This window comes from Brachyistius frenatus, unplaced genomic scaffold (assembly GCF_029030835.1).
Source record: "Brachyistius frenatus isolate BFR_SWC_R1_liver_20210118 unplaced genomic scaffold, ASM2903083v1 Contig_24, whole genome shotgun sequence".
NCBI classification, from domain to species: Eukaryota; Metazoa; Chordata; class Actinopteri; family Embiotocidae; genus Brachyistius; species Brachyistius frenatus.
The window spans coordinates 280326-300917 of NW_027210623.1; the positions used below are offsets into that span (position 1 = coordinate 280326).

The 20592-nt window shown below is 42.2% G+C and overlaps 2 protein-coding genes across 2 annotated transcripts in view; one reads left to right on the forward strand and one right to left on the reverse strand.

Moving 5' to 3' along the window:
- pde3b (phosphodiesterase 3B) overlaps nt 1–12556 on the forward strand; it is a 41913-nt gene extending 29357 nt beyond the window's left edge. The window contains exons 3-16 of the mRNA XM_069697591.1: nt 860–1108; nt 1530–1678; nt 2981–3081; nt 3177–3408; nt 3534–3625; nt 4388–4551; nt 5106–5240; nt 5832–5943; nt 6107–6220; nt 6829–7028; nt 9012–9215; nt 9379–9540; nt 10043–10301; nt 11039–12556. Coding sequence (XP_069553692.1) covers nt 860–1108; nt 1530–1678; nt 2981–3081; nt 3177–3408; nt 3534–3625; nt 4388–4551; nt 5106–5240; nt 5832–5943; nt 6107–6220; nt 6829–7028; nt 9012–9215; nt 9379–9540; nt 10043–10301; nt 11039–11223 — 2358 coding nt within the window. The 3' untranslated portion in view covers nt 11224–12556. The remainder of the gene's footprint in view (nt 1–859; nt 1109–1529; nt 1679–2980; nt 3082–3176; nt 3409–3533; nt 3626–4387; nt 4552–5105; nt 5241–5831; nt 5944–6106; nt 6221–6828; nt 7029–9011; nt 9216–9378; nt 9541–10042; nt 10302–11038) is intronic.
- Nucleotides 12557–15664: 3108 nt separating this feature from the next.
- Nucleotides 15665–19586, reverse strand: cyp2r1 (cytochrome P450, family 2, subfamily R, polypeptide 1). The gene is made up of 5 exons (XM_069697570.1): nt 19350–19586; nt 18641–18782; nt 17894–18526; nt 17459–17788; nt 15665–16616 (listed from the first exon to the last, which is right to left on the reverse strand). Exons 1-5 carry the CDS (start codon nt 19584–19586, stop codon nt 16399–16401), a joined length of 1560 nt encoding a protein of 519 aa, XP_069553671.1. The 3' UTR covers nt 15665–16398.
- Nucleotides 19587–20592: the final 1006 nt, after the last annotated feature.

A 20592-nucleotide genomic window follows, 5' to 3' on the forward strand; every position in this document is an offset into this window, starting at 1 on the left:
TTTAGATTTTAGCATAGCACTCCACTTTTCATATAGATTTTAGATAGTGTATTTTCCCCCCACTCCACTGTAGTTGTTGTTACTGTCTTGTTGTGTCAGAGGTTAGAGGAAGAGAAGAGGGATGAGGAAACAACCAGAGAGGAATGAAGCGGGAGAGGAAGTTAGAAATGATAAATATCAGCAGTCAGCTGTGGGAAAATGAGATTCCTAAAAGAAATAAAGATGGAGAGACAAGTGGGAGATCTTCATAACCTGTGTGTGTGTGTGTGTGTGTGTGTGTGTGTGTGTGTGTGTGTGTGTGTGTGTGCGTGCGTGCGTGCGTGCGTGCGTGCGTGCGTGCGTGTGTGTTTGTGTGTGTCTGTATGCGTGTGTCTGTGTGTGTCTGTATCTGTCTGTGTTTGTGTGTGTCTGTATGTGTGTGTGTGTATCTGTCTGTGTGTGTTCGTGTGTGTGTATCTGTCTGTGTGTATTTGTGTGTGTGTGTGTGTTTGCATGTGTCTGTATGTGTGTGTCTGTATCTGTCTGTGTGTGTTTCTGTGTGTGTGTATTTGTGTGTGTGTGTGTGTGTGTGTGTGTATCTGTCTGTGTGTATTTGTGTGTGTGTGTATCTGTCTGTGTATTTGTGTGTGTGTGTGTGTGTGTTTGCGTGTGTCTGTATGTGTGTGTCTGTATCTGTCTGTGTGTGTTTGTGTGTGTCTGTATGTGTGTGTGTGTCTGTGTGTATTTGTGTGTGTGTGTGTGTGTGTGTGTGTGTGTGTGTGTGTGTGTGTGTGTGTGTGTGTGTGTGTGTGTGTGTGTGTGTATCTGTCTGTGTGTATTTGTGTGTGTCTATGTGCGTGTGTGTGTGTGCATATGGCAGGGTGCTGTGAGCGGCAATGGCGTGGATCTTTCAGTCATCAACGAGGCCAGGAATCTGGTGTCAGACCTGCTGATGGACTCGTCTCTGTCTCCACACACCATCTCTGCTCTGCGCAGCATCTCCAGCCTCATGGGCACGTTCTCCGGCTCGTGCCGCCCCAGGGTCAACCCCTTCACCCCCTTCCCAGGTTTCTACTCCTGCGATGAGGTGGAGGACTGTGTAGAGAGGGGTGACAGGAAAACCATTAAGGTGGGCACAAGGGTTACAACTAAACTGATAATTAGCTCTGGGTTGTTCTGGGAAGGATGCTGACTAGGAAAAAGTCATGTGAAATGTGGTTTATTTGAGCTCTTCAGACAACAAAATGCCACACACCAGTTTGTAATACTATGAAAGCAACTGTGGAAAGTAGTGACAATCATCAATCTTGACCATTTCAAGATTAATAAAGGATTACTAATCACTATATTCGATTAGCCAGATGATGCTGGGCAAACGCTGAGCCAGGTTAAACATGTTGACCTTATGATCAGGAGCCTTTCGATGCAGTTCTGTAGTCAGTGTGAATATGGCCCAAGTTAACAAATGCTTGTAACTTTTAGGTGTGATATAGTTTGTGCAACAGCACCTTCAGTTTGTGTATGAAACTCTAACCTCCTTTACCATTCAGGGTTTGAGCAGCAGAAACAGCCTCCCGAACACGCAGCCTAGGAGGAGCTCCGCCTCCTCGCCCTCTGCACTCCCTCCTCTTGACTCCGCCTCCTCACGCTGGGAACGCAACAATGGCAAGAGACCCCACCCTGAACTCAACTTGACCAGGTATCACACAGACTCTCTCCAGCGTTGCTAACACACATCGTGTGAGCAAAGCTTCGCCCCTGAATCTGTTCAGTTTGGAAACAGATTGATGGCTGCTGCAGGATAATGTGTCTGTATTCCAGCTGTGGTCTTCCTCAGGTGGCTCTGCAGCCTTTGTGCACTGTGAAACGTCTTTTATTTTTCCTTCATGTAAGTTATGAATTTGTCTCCATAAATTGTAAAGCAGTTAAAAAATATTCTTCAGTGAACTTAACCGAAATTCATGTTATCTATGCAGTTATACATATTAAACGAAAGGACCAGATGAAAAATGATCATATTTCATTTTGCATCGAGAATGCAGATTTAACTGTTAAAACTTTGAGTATTGTGCTTTTTTCTGATTTTTTCTTTTGCCTCTATTCTTTTGCATTCCTCCTTGTGTCACTACACAAGTCCCTCTCTGCTTAGCTGTTACTTTCATTGCCAAAGATTAACACCAGATGTACAGCAAACATTTAGGATATGTCTGATTTGATGCAATAAGTTATGATGGACAGCCCACACTGAAGTACCTCCAATTTCCTCAAGTCGATTCGTGACGATGTAATTCATGAGCAGAAACAGCCACTTGCAGTTTTGGTCTGTGTCGTATGTGTGAGACTGAGAGGCCCAATGCTGGCCAGCTAACCCACAATTCCTGCTTCATCATGGGACAGACCAGACCCCACCATCACCTGACAAACCGTCTTAAATGACAGTACTGCCTGAGCCTTTTAGTTTTGTTTGTTTAGCAGTCTGATCATTGCTGTTAACCACAAACAAGAAACTGAGAGAAATCATGTTTGATCACGTCCTTTCATTGTGTTTTAGCCAACATCAAAATGTAAAATGAATGTGAGCTCGCACAGAGAAGCCAAGAGTTGTTAACGTGTCATCGTGTTGTCTCTTCTCCGAGCAGAGACTGGAGAAATAGATCTGCATTTTACACCTGGATTGTATTCATGGTACCTGCTGTTTACATCCATGAAGAGAAACTCAATTTATTTGAAATACGACTACTATGGGGTGTAGTGTGTGTGTGTATACAGTCTGTCTCCACAGGATGGCAGGAGAGGACCAGCTGTGATGGTTGATGTGTTTCTGGGGGTTCAGTAGCAGAAGGTTCTTGTTGTTTCAGTGTTGGATAATTGACTTGATAGAGGATTGTGTAGCTTTGGACTGTTCACTGGATGAAGCAAAACATTTGATAGTGAGACAGCTATTCTTTATTACGCAAAAAGGTTTGGTTCTGAGTTGAATGTGTGTGTTCTTGTGCTCCAGCTCAGGTTTGTCCAATGGGCCCAATGCAAACCTGCTTACCATTCCCAAGCAGAGGTCCTCGTCTGTTACCCTCACATACCATGCAGGACCCAGAAGAGCAGGTGAGATTTCACCACAAAACTTCCCAAACTCACTACATGTTGTTTAATTGCTTGTGTGTTGACTCAGTATTGTCCCCCCCTCTCTTTTCCTATAGGCACATCTCCCAGCCTGAGCCCAGTCACCTCACCGAGCCACAGTCCTCCCTCAGTAGGTCCAGGTTCTTCATTATCCCTTGTCACTCGTTCGCCTGTGGAGTTCCCAGACACGGCTGACTTCCTGACAAAGCCGAGTGTCAATCTGAACCTGTTCAAGCCCTTGGGCTACTCAGTCAGCTCTGCCGATTTCCAGCAGGCCTTCCGCAGCTCTGCCTTCCCGCTGTGCACCGGGTAAGAGCTGCAGTACTGAAGTGGCATGTTCTTTCATCCACTCTTTTATGTCAGGGGTTCTAACAGTACTTTTAAATGAGCCACTGCAATTTGTCACATGCCTGATGGTCGTCTGTCCATTCCAGCTGTGGCCGCCAGATGCTAAAGGGAGTTTCCAGCAGTGATTCAGGGGAATCTCATCATCCATTTACCAGCGAGGCTCAACGTAGGCGCTCAGGTACGTACACTTACATTTAATACACAATATACAGTGTAATGGAGTCACAGCAGGCAGTCATGAGCAGTGTTGGGGTTTGATGAGAAAGCCCTCCTGGAAGCAGTTGAAGGAATAAATGCTGCTCTCTGCTGGAGTCCAACCAGAATGCAGGTTGATGCACACAGAAGCAAAGATATTCTCACATTGAATATCTTTGCTCTGTTTCCTGTTATAGTCCAAGCAAGGATTGTCAATTTTAAATCAGTAAATGTATAGTTTGCTGAATCATTAGACTTAAACATTGAAAACACTTATTTCCTCTGTGGTTATTTTGCTTTCATCACTATTCATCCTACTAATTGCGTTAGACACTGTGTCTTCTTGCAACAGGTACTATTTAAGGCTTAATTTTTATGTTGACTTAACAACAGCTACCTGTTTAAAGCAAGCAATTTTGATAACAAGTAAAATACATAATCTTTACTAAACACAGATATTTTTAACATCAAAAAAGAAAATCTAGTGAGATTTCAAGTGGAACTTATAAAAGTAGAATGATAATTCAATTCAATTCGATTAAATTTTTTTATATAGTGCCAAATCCCAACACAATTATGTTAACGCCCTTGACACAGTAAAGTCCTTACAACAGAACTTCACAACATTAAATGACCAGTTAATGAACATACTTTTACCTTCTAGGTCTCTGTTTTTAGGTATGTCCATACACTTATGACATCTTGGGTGGTTTTTCATTGCGCTGTATGTCCTTACAACACACAGCAGGTGAAGGGCTGGAGTTGACAGCTGAGCCTCTGATCAGGGAGGAGAGCGTGGAGGTGGACGCGACTGGAGACGGGAGGCCGGATGCTGGAGGAAACCAGGGGCTGGCAGAGGAGGAGAAGGAGAAGAGCCCGAGCACAGACCAGCAGACTCGGGAATCAGAGGTGAGCTCGATCAGGTGGCTTCTACTGAAGAATATGATTATTCACTGCAGCACAACAGAAGGGACAGCTATTTCATCTGCGATGTAAGTTGTATTTATCAGCCCCACATACCGCAGTTATGTTTCACACATTTACAGAATGAAGAATTGCTTACAGCAGCTGATAATATAGAGACACAGTTTCTAGGTCTTTGAGGTTCTTACTGTAGATGTGAAAAAAGTTGCATAAAGCCTTTTTTGGCTTTCAGATGAAACTGTGTGGAGTCTGATCCATTTCATCAAGTGGTGCTAGCAGCAGAGCTACATCAACCACCACTTGCACAACACACAGACAAATCTCTGACCAAACTGTCAGCAGCCTGGTTGTCGAATAAAAGAGACAAAAATTATAGCTCTAGTTTTATTGCATTCATTTTGACCCATGTGTTTTCTGTTATGAGGCCAACACTGTTATATTAGTGCAATGCTAAATTGGTGGAGTACTCTTTTATTAATGTTTTCTCCATAAAATGGTGCTAATCAATGCAACCTTTGCATTTTGGTGGGTGTGTCCAGGGTGAGCAGGAGTTCAGGCTCGATCCTATGCTGGAGGGCCACGAGGCTCTCATGGAGAGGATGAACACCTGGAACTTCCAGATCTTTGACCTGGTGGACAAAACAGGAGGGAAGACCGGCAGGATCCTCAGCTATGTTAGTACAACAACAACAAGCACATCCGTCTTCCGTCAGTCAATGTGCTTTAATCCATCCTCTCCTGATAAATCTCTTAAGAAAAGCAGGCAGTTCTGTTAGTGGGATGTAATAACTGTTATTCCCCTACTGGAAGGATTTTAGCCTTTTGGTCTTATTTTAAAATGCCAATGTCCGGTTTTGTAAAGAACTTGCGTGAATAACCATTTTTTTGTAACCAGAGCGTAATTGTGGAACAGCTTTATATAACCTGAACAAGAAGTGGAATTGGAAAAACACAGTGTTAGTAGAATGAAAACAGTCTCCAGGTTGAGTGGATGCAGACTTTAATGATGGCCGGTGAGCTCCTCAGCAGCATCACAGTTTAAAGGCTTCATAGGGAGAGACTTGTTGTGAACACATCTACTGTAAATGTAGATATGCAGCACTTCAGTGCGGATGACGTTCCTTTGAAATGACACTTCAGCAAACTGTGAACTTCTTCCATGCGTAGTGATGCACACACAGTCATGTTAATATTTGGTATATCTAGTGTTCCATTGAACTGATTCATTCAGTGGATCATTGATGTTTTGTCTGGGGTTTCCTCAGGTGACATACACCCTTTTCCAGGATATGTGTCTGTTCGAAATTTTCAAGATCCCGGTGAGGGAGTTCATGACATACTTCTGTGCTCTGGAAAATGGCTACAGAGACATTCCCTGTAAGTAGTGTTCAAGAAATATAAAGAATTATGCTTGTTTTTTCTTATGTGTTATCTCTAGATGTTCATGTGTATTAGTGGATCAGCTAAGCTAAGCTAAGATGCAGGTTTTGGAATTTCTGCTGGTGAACATGGTTGAAACAGACTTGATTCAAACACACAGATCATAACCGGGTCCATGCTACTGATGTGCTCCACGCTGTTTGGTACCTGACCACTCGACCAATCCCTGGGTTCCAGCAGATCCACAGCGAGCATGTGACAGGGAGTGACACGGGTAAAGACTTATAAACTCATTAGCCACACATTGTTGTTACAGTTTGAGTGAAACTGGTTGTGATGTCCAACATTCATTCAAAATTCTCTTAATGGACTTCTCTGATCTCATTAATAACTAAATGTATTTGTTTTTATATAGTTGTTCCCAGTGTCTTCCTCATAAACACCTTCAAAATGAAGCTATCATGGAAACTATCATCATAAATTAATTGCAGACATTTTGGTCTGCCAATTCTGTTGAACATGAGTTGGGAGCAGTCAGTTTATAAGTTGGGTGAATGTGCATTGATAAGGAATCCTATCTGCAAAGACCAGAACAGAAAAATACAAGCACCTAAACATGATGAGGCCGATCGTCTTTAGAGATAGAGAGTGTGTAAACTCCTCCTCCTGTTGGCACCTTTGGAGACGCGTACACTACTACAAATTTTTGTCCCAACAAAAATGAAAAGACAAATGTGTGTATGGCCATTCAATAATACGTTTGTGGTTTGGCCTAACTGCAGAAAAGCTACAGTTGTGACCGGGTTTCACAGCAACAGCACTGTGGTTTGACCTTATTTGTCATTACTATCCCATTCATCCATCTTGTTTGTTTTGTTCCAGATTCAGACAGTGGAATCTCTCCAGGCAGGATCTCCTACGCCTCCTCTAAGAGCTCCTCAATTTCAGATGACAGCTACGGCTGCCTGGCCTGGAACATACCTGCCCTGGAACTCATGGCCCTTTATGTAGCAGCTGCAATGCACGACTACGACCACCCTGGTCGTACAAACGCCTTTCTAGTAGCCACTAATGCACCTCAGGTAACTTGCAGCATTGTTTGGTACTGAAAAGTGTTTCAGATCGATTGTCAAACATAAACACATTCCTGTGTACAGAAATGAGATCAGATGTTCAAAATATCGGTTAATGCAAAATTACATTTTGCCACAAATGATGAAAATGGTGAGACGAAGATAGAGTTTACATTAAAGTTTATAAGATTACGCACAGCTGAAAATTATGCACTGTTTTGATGACACCTGCCAGTCAGCTTAAATCGATGGCACCATCGACACTGGTCCCGCACTTCGTGTACACCTGGGCAATTCCTTGTTGAAATTCTGGATCCTGTAGTCACCATGTATCCATGTTGTTTGTACTTGGAGTTATCCACTCAGGATATGGAGGGTCATTGTTTGCAGCCTGCTTTCAAACAGGATTTTTTTGTATTTTGAAGACCAACAGCCAAAGAGCAAATATCACCACTGGCGTCTTGGCCCCAGACAGGCCCAGTGTATAAATGCAACTTCCATGGCTGCCTCTATGCAGCAGTGCCAGAGTGTGAGTGGCCCCCGGTGGATGCTGAGCGGCTTTTTTTTTTTCTTCGATTTTACAGACAGAAAAAATGCCACATCACATATGTAGTATTTTTTTTTACTATTTGTAAAGTTACTACTGATGTATTTATGTTACCTTTAATGTAGTAAATAACATGTTCATTTTTAACTCATACATACCTCAGTATCATTTCCATTGCCACACATTGTGTTTGTGATTTGATGTATTATATCTCTAATTTTAGTCATGCTTGAAAGGCAGGCAAAATTATACCATATATCAGCCAGAAACTGTAAAAATCTCAATTATTTTCAGGTTTTCAAATTTCCGATGGTCCTTGAAATAATCATGTGAACAAAATGCCTCTGTCTGAAAAAAACAGAAAAGAAACCTAAGCTTAAAATAGTGATATTTCAGCAAAATCCCTATATTCTGCATTTCTCATTTCAAATTTTGCCAAGAATAAACAGTTTGCATGATGTAAATTCTGTAAAAAAAAAAAACACTCAAAAGCCTTCCCATGAGAAGCCTTAAATGACTCAGCAGTCACGTTACAAAAATTCAGACAATTTTTGACCCAACGGCAGAGTTGAGCTCAAAAAAGATAGGACGGAGAGCACAGAGGGTTGTTGTATATAGTTCAATATGTGTGGCATGTGGATCCCCCACTTTTTCCCTACATTGGTGACAATTGAGGACACTTGGAAAAATGTTGTATATTTAGATCCCATCTTTTTCCAATTTATTTAAATGACAAATGTGAAAGGAGCAAAAAAACGCCCAGAGACTGTTTGGGATTCAGAGGGTTAATTTGAATCAACATTTTATTTACATGCTTCATAACACAAAGACGGGTTTCTGTTTGACATTAAAGTCTTATTTGACAACCTGACACAAGTAAATTATCTCTGCAAACTGTCAAATGGAGAGCATGTGAAAGATTATTTTCCTGCCACACGGCCAGTTAATCCCAGTCTGCTCTCTCAGTGTGGTCAGCTATGCAAATGAGAGGTGAAAAAGTTAACCACTTGCCCCAGTCTAAATATTGTATTTTCACAACATGTCCCGTGATTGCACTCACACTGTCTGGGTTTGGTCCCAGGAAAATGGGTTAAAAAAAAAAGGAGAGGGAACCCTGGACTTATTGATTGATAATGATGTTGACAACCATGTCTGTTAAAAGGATCCCAAGTCTTTGTTGGTATATAATGTCCTTGTAACTCCCTCAGCTATACGTGTGCCTGAGCATGTCACATTTCTGCTTTCATAACCAAATACCCTCATGTCCTGTTATTTCATTTTATTAAGTGCTTGCTATTTTTAAATCCATAACAAATTGTGTAATTCGTATGCAGACACATTATGTAAGCAAGACTATTACCATTTTAGAGGAAATAGTAGGAATCTTGTCAGTGTGTCGTGTTTTCTTCTCTCACCTTGTGGTCTTTCCTTCTTGTTTGTTGCAGGCAGTGCTGTACAACGACCGCTCGGTGCTGGAGAATCACCACGCTGCGTCTGCCTGGAGCCTCTACCTGTCCCAGCCCGAGTTCAACTTCCTCGTCAACCTGGATCACGTGGAATTCAAACGTTTTCGCTTCCTTGTCATCGAGGCCATACTGGCCACAGACCTCAAGAAGCACTTTGACTTCCTGGCCGAGTTTAACGCCAAGGTCTGAGACGAAGAACCAATCAGAAATCTGTTGATGTTTAACTTCTGGCTACATTTAGATTCAAGCATTAAGAGGATGTTAACATTTTGTAACTCAGTATAATGAGTGCAGGGTAAACTGTCCGACCTGCTCTAATGAGGCATCCATCTTTGTTTGTGAACAGGTGAACGATGTGAACAGTCCAGGAATTGATTGGACCAATGAGAACGACCGGCTACTGGTGTGCCAAGTGTGTATCAAGCTGGCAGATATCAATGGACCGGCCAAAGTCCGCGACTTGCACCTCAAGTGGACAGAAGGCATCGTCAATGAGTTTTATGAGCAGGTACAGATTATGCTGCCGAGTGTATTCAGTCATCACAGACCACTTCATTTTTTCTGGAGATTGAACTATTTTAGAACAATACTTTAAATAAGATCTTCTTTTACTTTTTGTAAAATGACAGTAATCCCATTACCAGTACAGACACCATCAGAAAAGATCACATACCTCTCATGTGTACCTAATGCACCCTCCAAACAGGCTCATCTTTATCTAAACTGCAGGGTTACCAATACAGGAAACAAGAACACACCAAATAGAGAAAAGAAAACCATAAGGGATGTGATGTAACGATTAAAGATGACGAGGAGGAAAATCTTTCCAGCTCACACGCAGTCCAGTCTTTATTGTCCTGCATGTAAAACTTGGTTTTCCTTGGACCCAGATGCCCAAAGACAAAAACGTTGGTATTCTGCTGTGTCAGTGGGATGTAGATGGAATCAAGTATGAAACAGGCATCTCTTAAAATCTGTTTTTAACTGTAATCCTTGTGTGTAATCTGCAGGGAGATGAGGAAGCGAGGTTGGGATTACCCATCAGCCCCTTCATGGACCGCTCCTCCCCGCAGCTGGCCAAGCTACAGGAGTCCTTCATCACCCACATTGTGGGACCGCTGTGTAACTCCTACGACGCCGCTGGCCTCCTTCCTGGCCACTGGATTAACGAAGCGGGATCAGATGAAGACGATGAGGAGGGGCAGGTGGACATGGACACGGATGAAGATGAGGATGAGGAAGATGAGCTAGAAGATGAGCTGGCACCAAGTAAGATTTGTCTCCAGTTTCACTGCTTCACAGTGTAAACAGAGACTCCAGCTAATCACTGATAAAGCTGAGATTTGCCAGTCAGCTGACGTGGATTGACCCATTAAGATTAATCCCGCTGACTCATGCTGTGCTCCAAATGACATACTTTCTGTAGTACACTAACAAATACTGCTCTTCCACAAAAGGACTCTTACTTGTGTAGAGCAGGAGTTTTGACAGTGTGGTGTTGTTTCAAATGGCACACTGCTGTTCTACACTTACAGGAAATAACCTCAGCTGGTGAACACATCAGCCACCAAAAGATCTACAGCTTTAATTATTTTACTCAGAAATGAACATGTTTTTGCGCCACACACTCAATAAACACACTGATTTTTCTGTCGAGCAGCAGAACAATAGAGACACTTAATTTGAAAATTCTTTCCGTCGGTGGCCGCGCCCCTTCCTCTACGTAGCCAAGATGGCGACCGTTTAGGGTGGAAAGTGTCCAGAGTTTCACACTTCCGATTTTGGAGCGTTTTGAGTGCATCATCCTGGTACTTGCAGTGCACTGCATGTTTCTGTACTGACAGTGTGAACACTGATGCACTCAGAATAGTGAGTGTTAGTGCACAAGTAGAACATCTGGAACACAGCAGCATCGGTGTCACTCTGAAGGGTTCAAAGTTGTGTTTACATCACTGTTACACCAGTCTAGATTTTCTAAATGTATGTTTTCCTTATGTTCATTGTAGGAAGGAGGAAACGTCGCCGCAGGTTGTTCTGCAGCATCATGCAGCACCTGACGGAGAACCACAAGGTGTGGAAGAAGACCATCGAGGAGGAGGACAAGAGCAAAGAGCTCGGCAAACAGCAGCAGCCCGACAGCCTGCCCACCTCCCCGTCAGATGTCATCCAGGAGGAGGAGGAGGGGGAGTAGCGTCAGTAGCAGGAGGTCAAAGGAAAGAACAGAGATGTGGGGAAAAGAGAAGGAGAGGCAGTATAAGGACACGAGTCCCTCGACCACCTGCCTTTCACTGACATACAGACAGACAGACAGTTGACAAATGCACATAAAACACACTTTTCTCCCTCTGTCACACACACACACACACACACACACACACACACACACACACACACACACACACACACACACACACACACACACACACACACACACACACACACTCATATATTGAAAGATTCACTGTGCAGACACTCAGATGCTTAAGCAGTCACATTGTTTTTGGAGAAACAAAAAGGCCTTACTACTGTGAGCGGATCCTTACTGCAACGGTAGGGGCCCAACTCCTATGCACTTTCACCCCATGGAGAGTCAAGTGCACCCAGGAAAAGAGGCACCAGAACTGAGGAGGAAGGTGCGGAGGAAGAGTGCGGATTGGGTCCAGCATTAACTTGCCCTCCATGGTAACCTGGCTGTGATGCTGCCTTGAATGCAAAGCGCTTAACACTTAACACCTCCCTTAGGTACAAAACAATTTCTGTATATTTGAAAACGAAAGGTAGAGGAGAAATACTGAAGCAAGTGACATCGTGAAGTGATTGATACCCTTTACCAAAGTGAACAGTTCATACACGGAAAGACAAGAGACTGAAACTGCTTCAGCCTCGATGTCAGGTATATTTTTGAATTATATATATACATATATATATATCAAATGATGTGCCTGTCTGAACCTTTACTAAGTCCATATTGGCCCAGAGCCTAGGCTTGTGTAGTTCTCTCCTTGCTGGCGACACGAAACACTGTATCAGACTCAGTCACAGAGACATTATTGAAATGTTGACTGATTAATAGCATTATATCTGCATCATTTTTGATGCTTTTACTCATGTGTACCACCTTTTTTTTTTCTTTTTTTTTTTTTTTTTAATTCTTTATCTCTGTTCTTTCTTTTTGTTGAGTGTGTGAATATTTTTGGCAGGAATGTGATAAGAGAGAATGAGTAGGGAGAAAGAGAGCACATTTTTAATTATTTTAGGATGTAATTTGTGTGTATGTTTGTGTGTCCTTTTAGTAATGGTTGGTTTCTAATCAGTGAAATGTCCTGGTGTTTTAACATGTTGCATTCAGATCAGGAGTGCTGTGTCAATGAATGGATTCTTCATTTTCCTTTTTTGATTATAAGTATTTTTTTAAAGGTTACTCAGGATTCACGCAAAGTTGAATAATTATTTTGCAAGAATTTATGTCATTAATATGAAACACACTTTAAAAACGAAGAAAATTAAACATCTGGGTGACTGAAGTAGTTTGTAATCTTTTAATGAACAACTTGACTACAAACAAATTCAAGCAATTGAAGTCCTCTGTGACAGAGGAGCATACAGTTATGTGCTGTCTCCTGGCCATTCATACACTGTTTGCATAACCTTTTTACAACCTCACTGGAGAAGAGCTTATCTTAATTGTTGGCAGACTGCAAATGTCTCCTGCAGCTGGACAACACATTGTACAATTTTGCCATTCTATAACAGTACATTAGGCTTTTTTTAGATTCAATGTTCTCTGCATTGTTTTTAATCCAACAGTACAACGTCTAAATGTCCGTGCTCCTGTTAGCTGACGCTGATGTTCAGGCAAACTGACACCCCATCCAAGTTTCCTTTTCCTCTTTTTTTTTTTTTTTTGTAAAGATCTTTGTCAAAACCCATAACTCAGCCAGTGTGTTAAGAAGGGATCCAGGGTTTCATGTTACTTTGCTTTTGTTTATATATAAATAGATATTTTATGACTATGAGGCAAATTTAAAAAAAAAACAAACGACTCAATCTCTAATTTTGTCTCGAAGAACTCTTGGCATTCCACTAGAATAAGACCTTTTATCAAAGGGAAGGCAGACTTGTCGCGTGGCTCCTTTACCACCTTATTAAACCATAATCTCTGCAGACAATGTTAAGTAAGCAGTGTAAATTGAGATAGTAATATTTAAAGACAAAAAACCATACAGATGTGCACATTTTAATACCAAACAAGTGTTTAGCCGCTGTACAAAAGAGTATGTGCATATAAATATATATTTTTTAAATAATCAAATGAATGCATCTGTTTTCTACACGCAGCTGACATATTGTACATTGCGATCCTGTAAGTACCATTGTGTTTCCAGAGTTTTTATCTACTTCTATTTACAGGTGTGGAACTGTGGGGCTTGGTGTTTTTTGATCTTGATTTTTCCACCTTTTTTTTTTCAACCTCTCCCTGTTCTGTATCATAACCACTCGTGTATTCTACATTATCTCTCTTTCGCTGTCGTATCACTTGACCCGACTATAGTGCCAAACTTTACCTACCAACCGTCATGTGTGGTCTGTGATATGCTGACTGGCATTTCTCTGGGCTCCAGTTCTGATCAGGCAAGAGAAACACCTACGAGTCGAGTATTCCACCGGGATCAAAAGTGGCGAGAGTCAGAGTTGGACTCGGGTTAGAGCCAGACACCTTCTGACAAGTCTGTCATCAGTTGTTGTTGTTGTTGTTGTTTTTATCTCGCATGGACCACATGCTGGATCATAAAGCCTCGGTAGCTCCTGACCTGACATATTCCGGCTCATTACGTTGTAAAAGTTTGTTGGCTTCTCACTGTGCAGTATTTCAAACCACAGTGTCCTCTGATGATTGTGCCATAAATACATCTATGAATGGCTGTTACCATTATGTAGCATCAATATACGTACGTTTGTCTAATGTAACCATTCACCCTTATCTACATTGTGGGGGCAACAGATTTTTGTTGTTATTTATAGCTGTCATAAAAAAAAACACCATCCCTAAAGCATCAGCAGTTTTCATTGATTTTTATTGGTGTTTGTGTGTCTGTGTGAACTCACAATATACACTTTTCTGTTGTTTTTTTTGTTTTTGTTTTTTTGGTCCATGCCACCTCCGATAAACAGAAAAATAACTTTAAAGACCAAAAATACCTCTATTGTACACCCACACGTACTGAATGTTTTCACTCATAACACCTCCTAACAGGAGAGTGAGGGCGTGAACAGACTGTTTGATTGACATCTCCATCACTTAGTTTTGTCGCACTTCTTAAGAGTGGGACAACATAGCCTCCCTTCTCATTTATATGAATGCATCAACACTCAAGAGGTCTCATCAGCCACAGTAACAATGGATCCGCCCGCAATATGGAACATGTTACATTGACAGAATTTTTTTTTTCATTTTCCCACATTGTAGTTCCCCACAGAATGTCAGCATTTCAGCGGCTTTCAGTTCATTGCTTTGGTTTTATGGCCTGACATTTTTTGGTTCACACTTCCTGCTCTCATTAGTGGCATTTTCGCTGCAGAAGAACTCTGTTTTTAACAAAGAAAAAAAGTTCTAAAAAGCCACTGCACAACCTCAGCATTTAACATCAGCCGACAAAAGTTGCTGATGAACTGGTGAACGTATCATTGAGAGGCAGAAACATTTCTCTCGGAGGTTGGTGGAGAGCAACTGCAGATAAAAGTACAGTGAATATTGGTTTTTCACCAAGTTGCCTCCAGCAAGACTTGAAATTTACACGAATGCACAGAGCACTGCAGAGGTCTAGTAAAAAAATGCAAAAAGTTCAACAAACGGAATGGATTAATAAACCTAGTGCGTAGATTAATAAAGGGAGCGCACAGTAAAATGAGGGCATGGATTCAACTCTCTCACCGATATAAACTCTACTGAAGACGTTCATTTGTCAGCAGCTCATTTTAGTTGTTTTACGATCATTTTTGTCTACATATTCTGATCTTTAAATGGCCTTTAGATTTTAAACAAAGTAATTTTGTCAATCCACCAGCACACATTAGCTATTTGTTCACACCATTTATTCATCTATTCAATCAATTTATTGTGCCTACATTGTGCATTTTACGACTGCAATGCGGTGTTCCTTTGGATTTTCACATAAACACTTTTTTTTTCTATTTGCAAATAAGGCACTGTTTTCCACCGGTGACTTTACAGCCTGTGAATATATTTACAGCTTGTTGGGTTGCCCTAAAGTGACCAAAGAATCAATTAATATAGGAGACAGTAATCTTCTCACCACTAATCAACGTCAACTAATCATGTCTCAATGAGGACAGAGCAGTGCAATGACACACTTTTGCTTTTCACCTTCATCGGCATACACATTGTGACAATGACTGATCATGCTGGGAGTCCCGAGACAGACAGAATAGGAATCTGTTCGGACCTCAGATGAGCTCTTGGACAATCATTTGATCGACGTGTCGGGCAGAGGACTCGGTCATCTAATAAATCTGAGATCTTTGTACATTTAAAAGGTGGGATTTAGCAATTGAGCAGTTGCTAAAAGAAGACAGGGCAAGTTTTTAATATCTTACGAAAGACTTTATGAACACACAACTAAACCTCACACCACCAGTATTGCAAAAAAAGAACCTTACACATAAATGCAGTACATTGTTAGTACTGATAAGCACCATTTGGCAGAAACCAGTGTTGCACAGTTTCTAGTAATCCACCTGGGTACATTTGCTTTCTAAGAGAAAGATTTTCCACAGAGCACTGCTGTCCCTGGAGAAGGGGTCAGAGTCAGTCCACATGACCCACATCTTGGCCCGTGCCCAGCTCCAATACACAGTGTTCAGAGCTTTCTTGGAAAGTCTGGTCATCTGATTTCGCTCACCACGTGTGAATTGCCGGTGTCATTTTGCCTGAAGCTGTCGTAAGAAGGCAGGGCTATGAACCATCATAGGTGTACATACTATGAATCATTGACTTCTTCCTAAACCCCCGCTACAGCACCAAGGTTCATAGACATTTCATGTTCTGGGCTCAGAGAACTAAATCAATAGTGCACTTGTATTCCCAGGGTGTCCTTTCAGTACCTGTTGCTTTCCCTGCTGTTTAAAAGTGTTGTGCAAATATGCATATTGCTCAGTTTAAAAAAAAAAAAAAAAAAAAAAAAATCGATAGTAATTGAATAAACGGGATCATATGTTCCAATGCAGAGAGGCACCCTTGTCAGAGAATCCTTTGGAAAAACTGTTACGCACACTACAGTCCCGAGTGATACAGTTTTATACACCTCTATCATGTGGTTGTTGCATTGCTGTGCAAAGTAGAATCTTTCTACTTGTGATAAGGAGTGTCTCCAGGGCAGGGAGGTTTGTGTTGCCTGCGTACTGCGCAGATGGAGTAAGGTTTGGGCTGCAAGGTCATGCCCAGTTTGGGAGTGACAGTTGGAACGGTTCCTGGAGGGAACTGAAGATGAAACCTCTGCATCAGAGTGGTGAAAAAGAGGAACATCTCCATTCTGGCCAGCTGTTCACCCAGGCAGTGACGCCTCCCTGAAAAAAGAAAGAAAAAGAAAATACATGAATTAACACTGTCATACACACACAGGAGCAACATCTGTCAAATTCGCTCAAGTCCTCACATGCAAGTCCTTGACGAACACAAACAGTACAGAGAAGAAAATGGGTTTAACCGAGGATACAGAGTGCTGCCAATATATATATAAAAAAGACAATTCTCTTAAGTGTATGTCTTGCAATAAAGACTGTATGAGAACAGGAAGTTCTTATGAGAAAACACACACACAGCAAAGGAACAGAAGAACTTGAGCAAAATGAAAATAACATTCAAACTACATTGGAAGCAAACACATTCAGCTTATGTTTGTTTTGAATTCCAATATTTTAAGGATAGTTTGAATGGTGTGACCAATTCAAAATAAAAATGGACAACATGGAAAATTAATATATTGTTTTGGGGAAAAGGAAAAACTACAGTGGTTTATTCTAAACTAAAACGCATCACACATTTCTCTCTTCCTGGATTGCGAAAAATGTGATGCCAGTATGTGTGAGTGATTCATGCAGTTTATATTTCTATTTCAGCCAGGTGGGGAAAGTACAGTTGCAAAAACTGAGGAGAAATTCAGCTCAGGATCAAATTCTGTGTATATAAGCGCTCATTGTCAAGGCACACATGCATACTTCATGTATCAGTTTCGTTTTATGTTTTTGTTGATAGCTTGCTAGCCTTGGATTCCACAGATGGAATAACTTCGAGGAATCAATGAAATTTTCTACACTCTTCAATGTGAATTCTTGAAACAATTCAAGGGCAAATGAAGTAGCCACTGTTTCAAGTCTTTGCTATTTCAGAGAAACACAAAGCCACGAACCCAATGAGAATGGAAGGAAGGCCTCGCGCCTCACAAAGTTGCCACTGCTGTCCAGAAACCTCTGTGGTGAGAAAACACCTGGATCGATCCAGTACTTCTCATCGAAGTGCACCGAGTAGAGGTTTGTGATCACCATGGTCCCTTTGGGAATTGTGTAGCCGTTGACTTTTGCATCCTGGGAGGTGGCGCGGAAAATGCCGAGAGGCACAATGTTGCAGAAGCGAAGGACCTCGTGCAGAACCGCCTCCACATAGGGCATCTTCTGTTTGTCCTCCAAAGTGGGGGCCCTCCCATTGGCCAACACGCTGTCGATCTCCCTGTGCACCCTCTCTTTGCAGGAAAAACAGACACTATCAGGCATTTATTCAGACATAACATTAAGAGCAGATCCGACGTAAGATGCTCTCATATTGGGGTGATTCTTCTACAACTCACCTTGTATGTTTGGGTACAGAGCCATGTACAGCATGGCCCAGCGCAAGGTGTTGGTCGTGGTCTCTGTGCCGGCGATGATTAGCTCACCCACTGAATAGATGAGATTCTCATAAGAAAAAGATGAACTGGGATCTCCTGCATTCTGCTCCAACTCATCCAAATAGGCATCAACGTAGTGACGCGGTACATGGGGCGCCCTGCCCTGAGAGAACCCATTTATAACCTCCAGTAAAAAGTCGTAAACCTCAGCAGCATTGCGGAACAGCTTCTGGTGCTTTCCAAACGGCACATACTCGATCCATGGGAAGGCGTTGTAGAGCAAGGCCCAGCCGCTTACGGCTAGCTCCACGTTCTCGCTGAATATCTCAATCATGTGCTGGAAGTTGCGGTCGTCGTAGGTAAAACGCTGCCCAAAAATGATCAGGTTGGTGATGTTGGACACAGCGTTGGTCACAAGGTGTTTGGGGTTGAAGGGCTTTCCCTTATGTTCATCAATGGCGTCAACAAAGAACATGCACTCCTCTGAGATCTTTCTCTCAAACAGCCTCTGGCCACTGCCAAAGTATCGGAAAGAGTTGCAAGCCAGTTTACGGTGTTCAATCCAGCCTCTGCCGTATTTACAGTTGAGAAGCCCTTTGGATTGTGGAGAGAAATAAGAGAGAATTGAATCATTTCAAATCCCAATAATTTTGTAGATGTACTGTCCCAAAAATCAGCATGCATTGTAATCACATCACAGCATCTTACCACCCATCTTGGTCATTTTCTTGAACAGAGGTAGTGATGGCCGATCAGCAAACACCTCGCTCTGATGGTACAGACACTCCCTGACACAGTCGTACCCATTTAATACCACGGCCAAGATGCCTCCCAGATCAAGACTGAAAATCTATAAGGAACACATTGCAACATGACAGACACTTTGTTCTTTGCAAGCATTTTGCCTTTGTCAGGGAATGTGAGATTTGGTATGACGACTGTACCAGATGTTACAACATTTGAGTCTGTATTTCTCTCCAAAGTGGGATTTCATGTGCTAGAGAAGAACGATCATGTAGATTTTCTCGATATTTAACAAAGCCGAGTGGATGGAAAGTACTTATCTGCCCATCTACAGAGATAACCAGATGTACATAACTCATGTTGAACTTCAAAAAGTACACAGTGTTATCATAAAGAAGTCTGTGTGGCTGTATGTATTTTAAGGAAGGGGCTCTGATTGCTGGGAGCCCCTGATTTGCCAGTTACTCTCCTCCAACCAAACGCTAGAGACCACCAGATGTTAGGGCGAGTCTCTTTTGTTCGTTTCATAAGTATTTCCAAAGGCGCGTGCGTGTGTGCGCGCGCGCGCGCGCGACATGGAAAGTCTGAAACCGCTTGCACCGTTTTGCACAGCACTACGTTGAAAAGCGTTGCGGTTGTAAAAAAATGCGCTGTAGGCGGCCAGAGTCATTACCTGTCCATGAACTTCACTCTGCTTCTTGAGGAAGACGTGCGGCTCGGTGGCCACAGACAGAATGTTCCCTATCAGAGGGATGGGAGATGGACCAGGAGGAAACCCCGGGGGTCTTCTCTGCTTCACGAGCTGGCGAACCAGCAGGAACGCGAGGAAGACGACAGCCAAGCAGCCCACACCGAGCAGAGCCTGTGTGCAGGACACCGGCATCAGAGACGGCGATTTAAGTGAAACCATCTTTCCAAAAAGCTTTCTCCCCTGCAGACAAACTCTGCTCGCTTCGGCTTCTGTCCCGAGGAACTGAAGCACATATGTATCATCTTGCACATTTTCTATCCCCCGCCTCTAAAGCTAAGATTGGCCAGAAAGTTAGCGTCAACTGTCGGTGAACTTTGTTCTGCTCTTGATCAATAATCCGGATCATTTTGGTGGTTATTAGGTTGACTTTTTGGCTGCTTTTAAGTAACCTACAGAGGCGGCAGCACACCGTAAAACCGTTGCTCATGTAGCCTGTTATTGATTGTAAAAAAATAAAAAAAAAAATACTCTGGAAGTTGAAAAATGCATTTCTAGCTTCGTTTGAGACACAAACGTGCAGATTTTGGTGCATTAGTGAGGATCAAAATATTGCAGAAGCGCTGACTTACATCAAACATAGTTCGATTTAAATCGATCATATTACAGCCCGTAGATGAAATTCCACGCACAGTTGGGAAGCCTCTTTCTGTTTGCTGCAGGTACAGGGAACATGCTGCAGCGCATTGACGTTTTAAATGTCACTGCTTCTTGGGTCCTAACAATAATAGAAGAGGTTTAAACGCTTAACTCAAATCAAAGGAACTCATAATCATGTAAAACAAAAACTAATGTTTGTCGAGACGCATATCCGTATGATGTCATCTACCGTGCGCTTGTCGAGGCTGCGTGGTGATCTTTACTGGATGAGATTAAAATGAAGTAGAGTGCCGTAGTTCTGATTTATGTATTTGTCAGTCTATATAACAATTAAAGTCACCAAAAAATGAACAGGAAAAAACATTACACTATTTTCAAGTTGTTTATATAGCCTGACAACTGCAGTCAGCGTCCAGAAGTTCAATATGTAGTTACTGTATGTCACCGGCTAAAATGTCGAGGATCTTGGCAGGTGTCTGGTTATTTAATATTATGATGAATACTGTATTTTGATCATTTAGGCAACTCAGGAGCTCAGGTATACAGACCACTTTGTCTAAATGTAAAG

Excerpts from the sequence above, each read along its gene's own strand:
- cyp2r1 (XM_069697570.1), bottom strand. The coding sequence starts at position 19,586 with ATGGTTTCACTTAAATCGCCGTCTCTGATGCCGGTGTCCTGCACACAG. Across the intron at positions 18,527-18,640 it reads GAAAATGACCAAGATGGGTG|GGCTTCTCAACTGTAAATAC; the intron begins GTAAGATGCTGT and ends CACAATCCAAAG. Across the intron at positions 16,617-17,458 it reads CTTCCTTCCATTCTCATTGG|GGAGGCGTCACTGCCTGGGT; the intron begins GTTCGTGGCTTT and ends TTCTTTTTTCAG.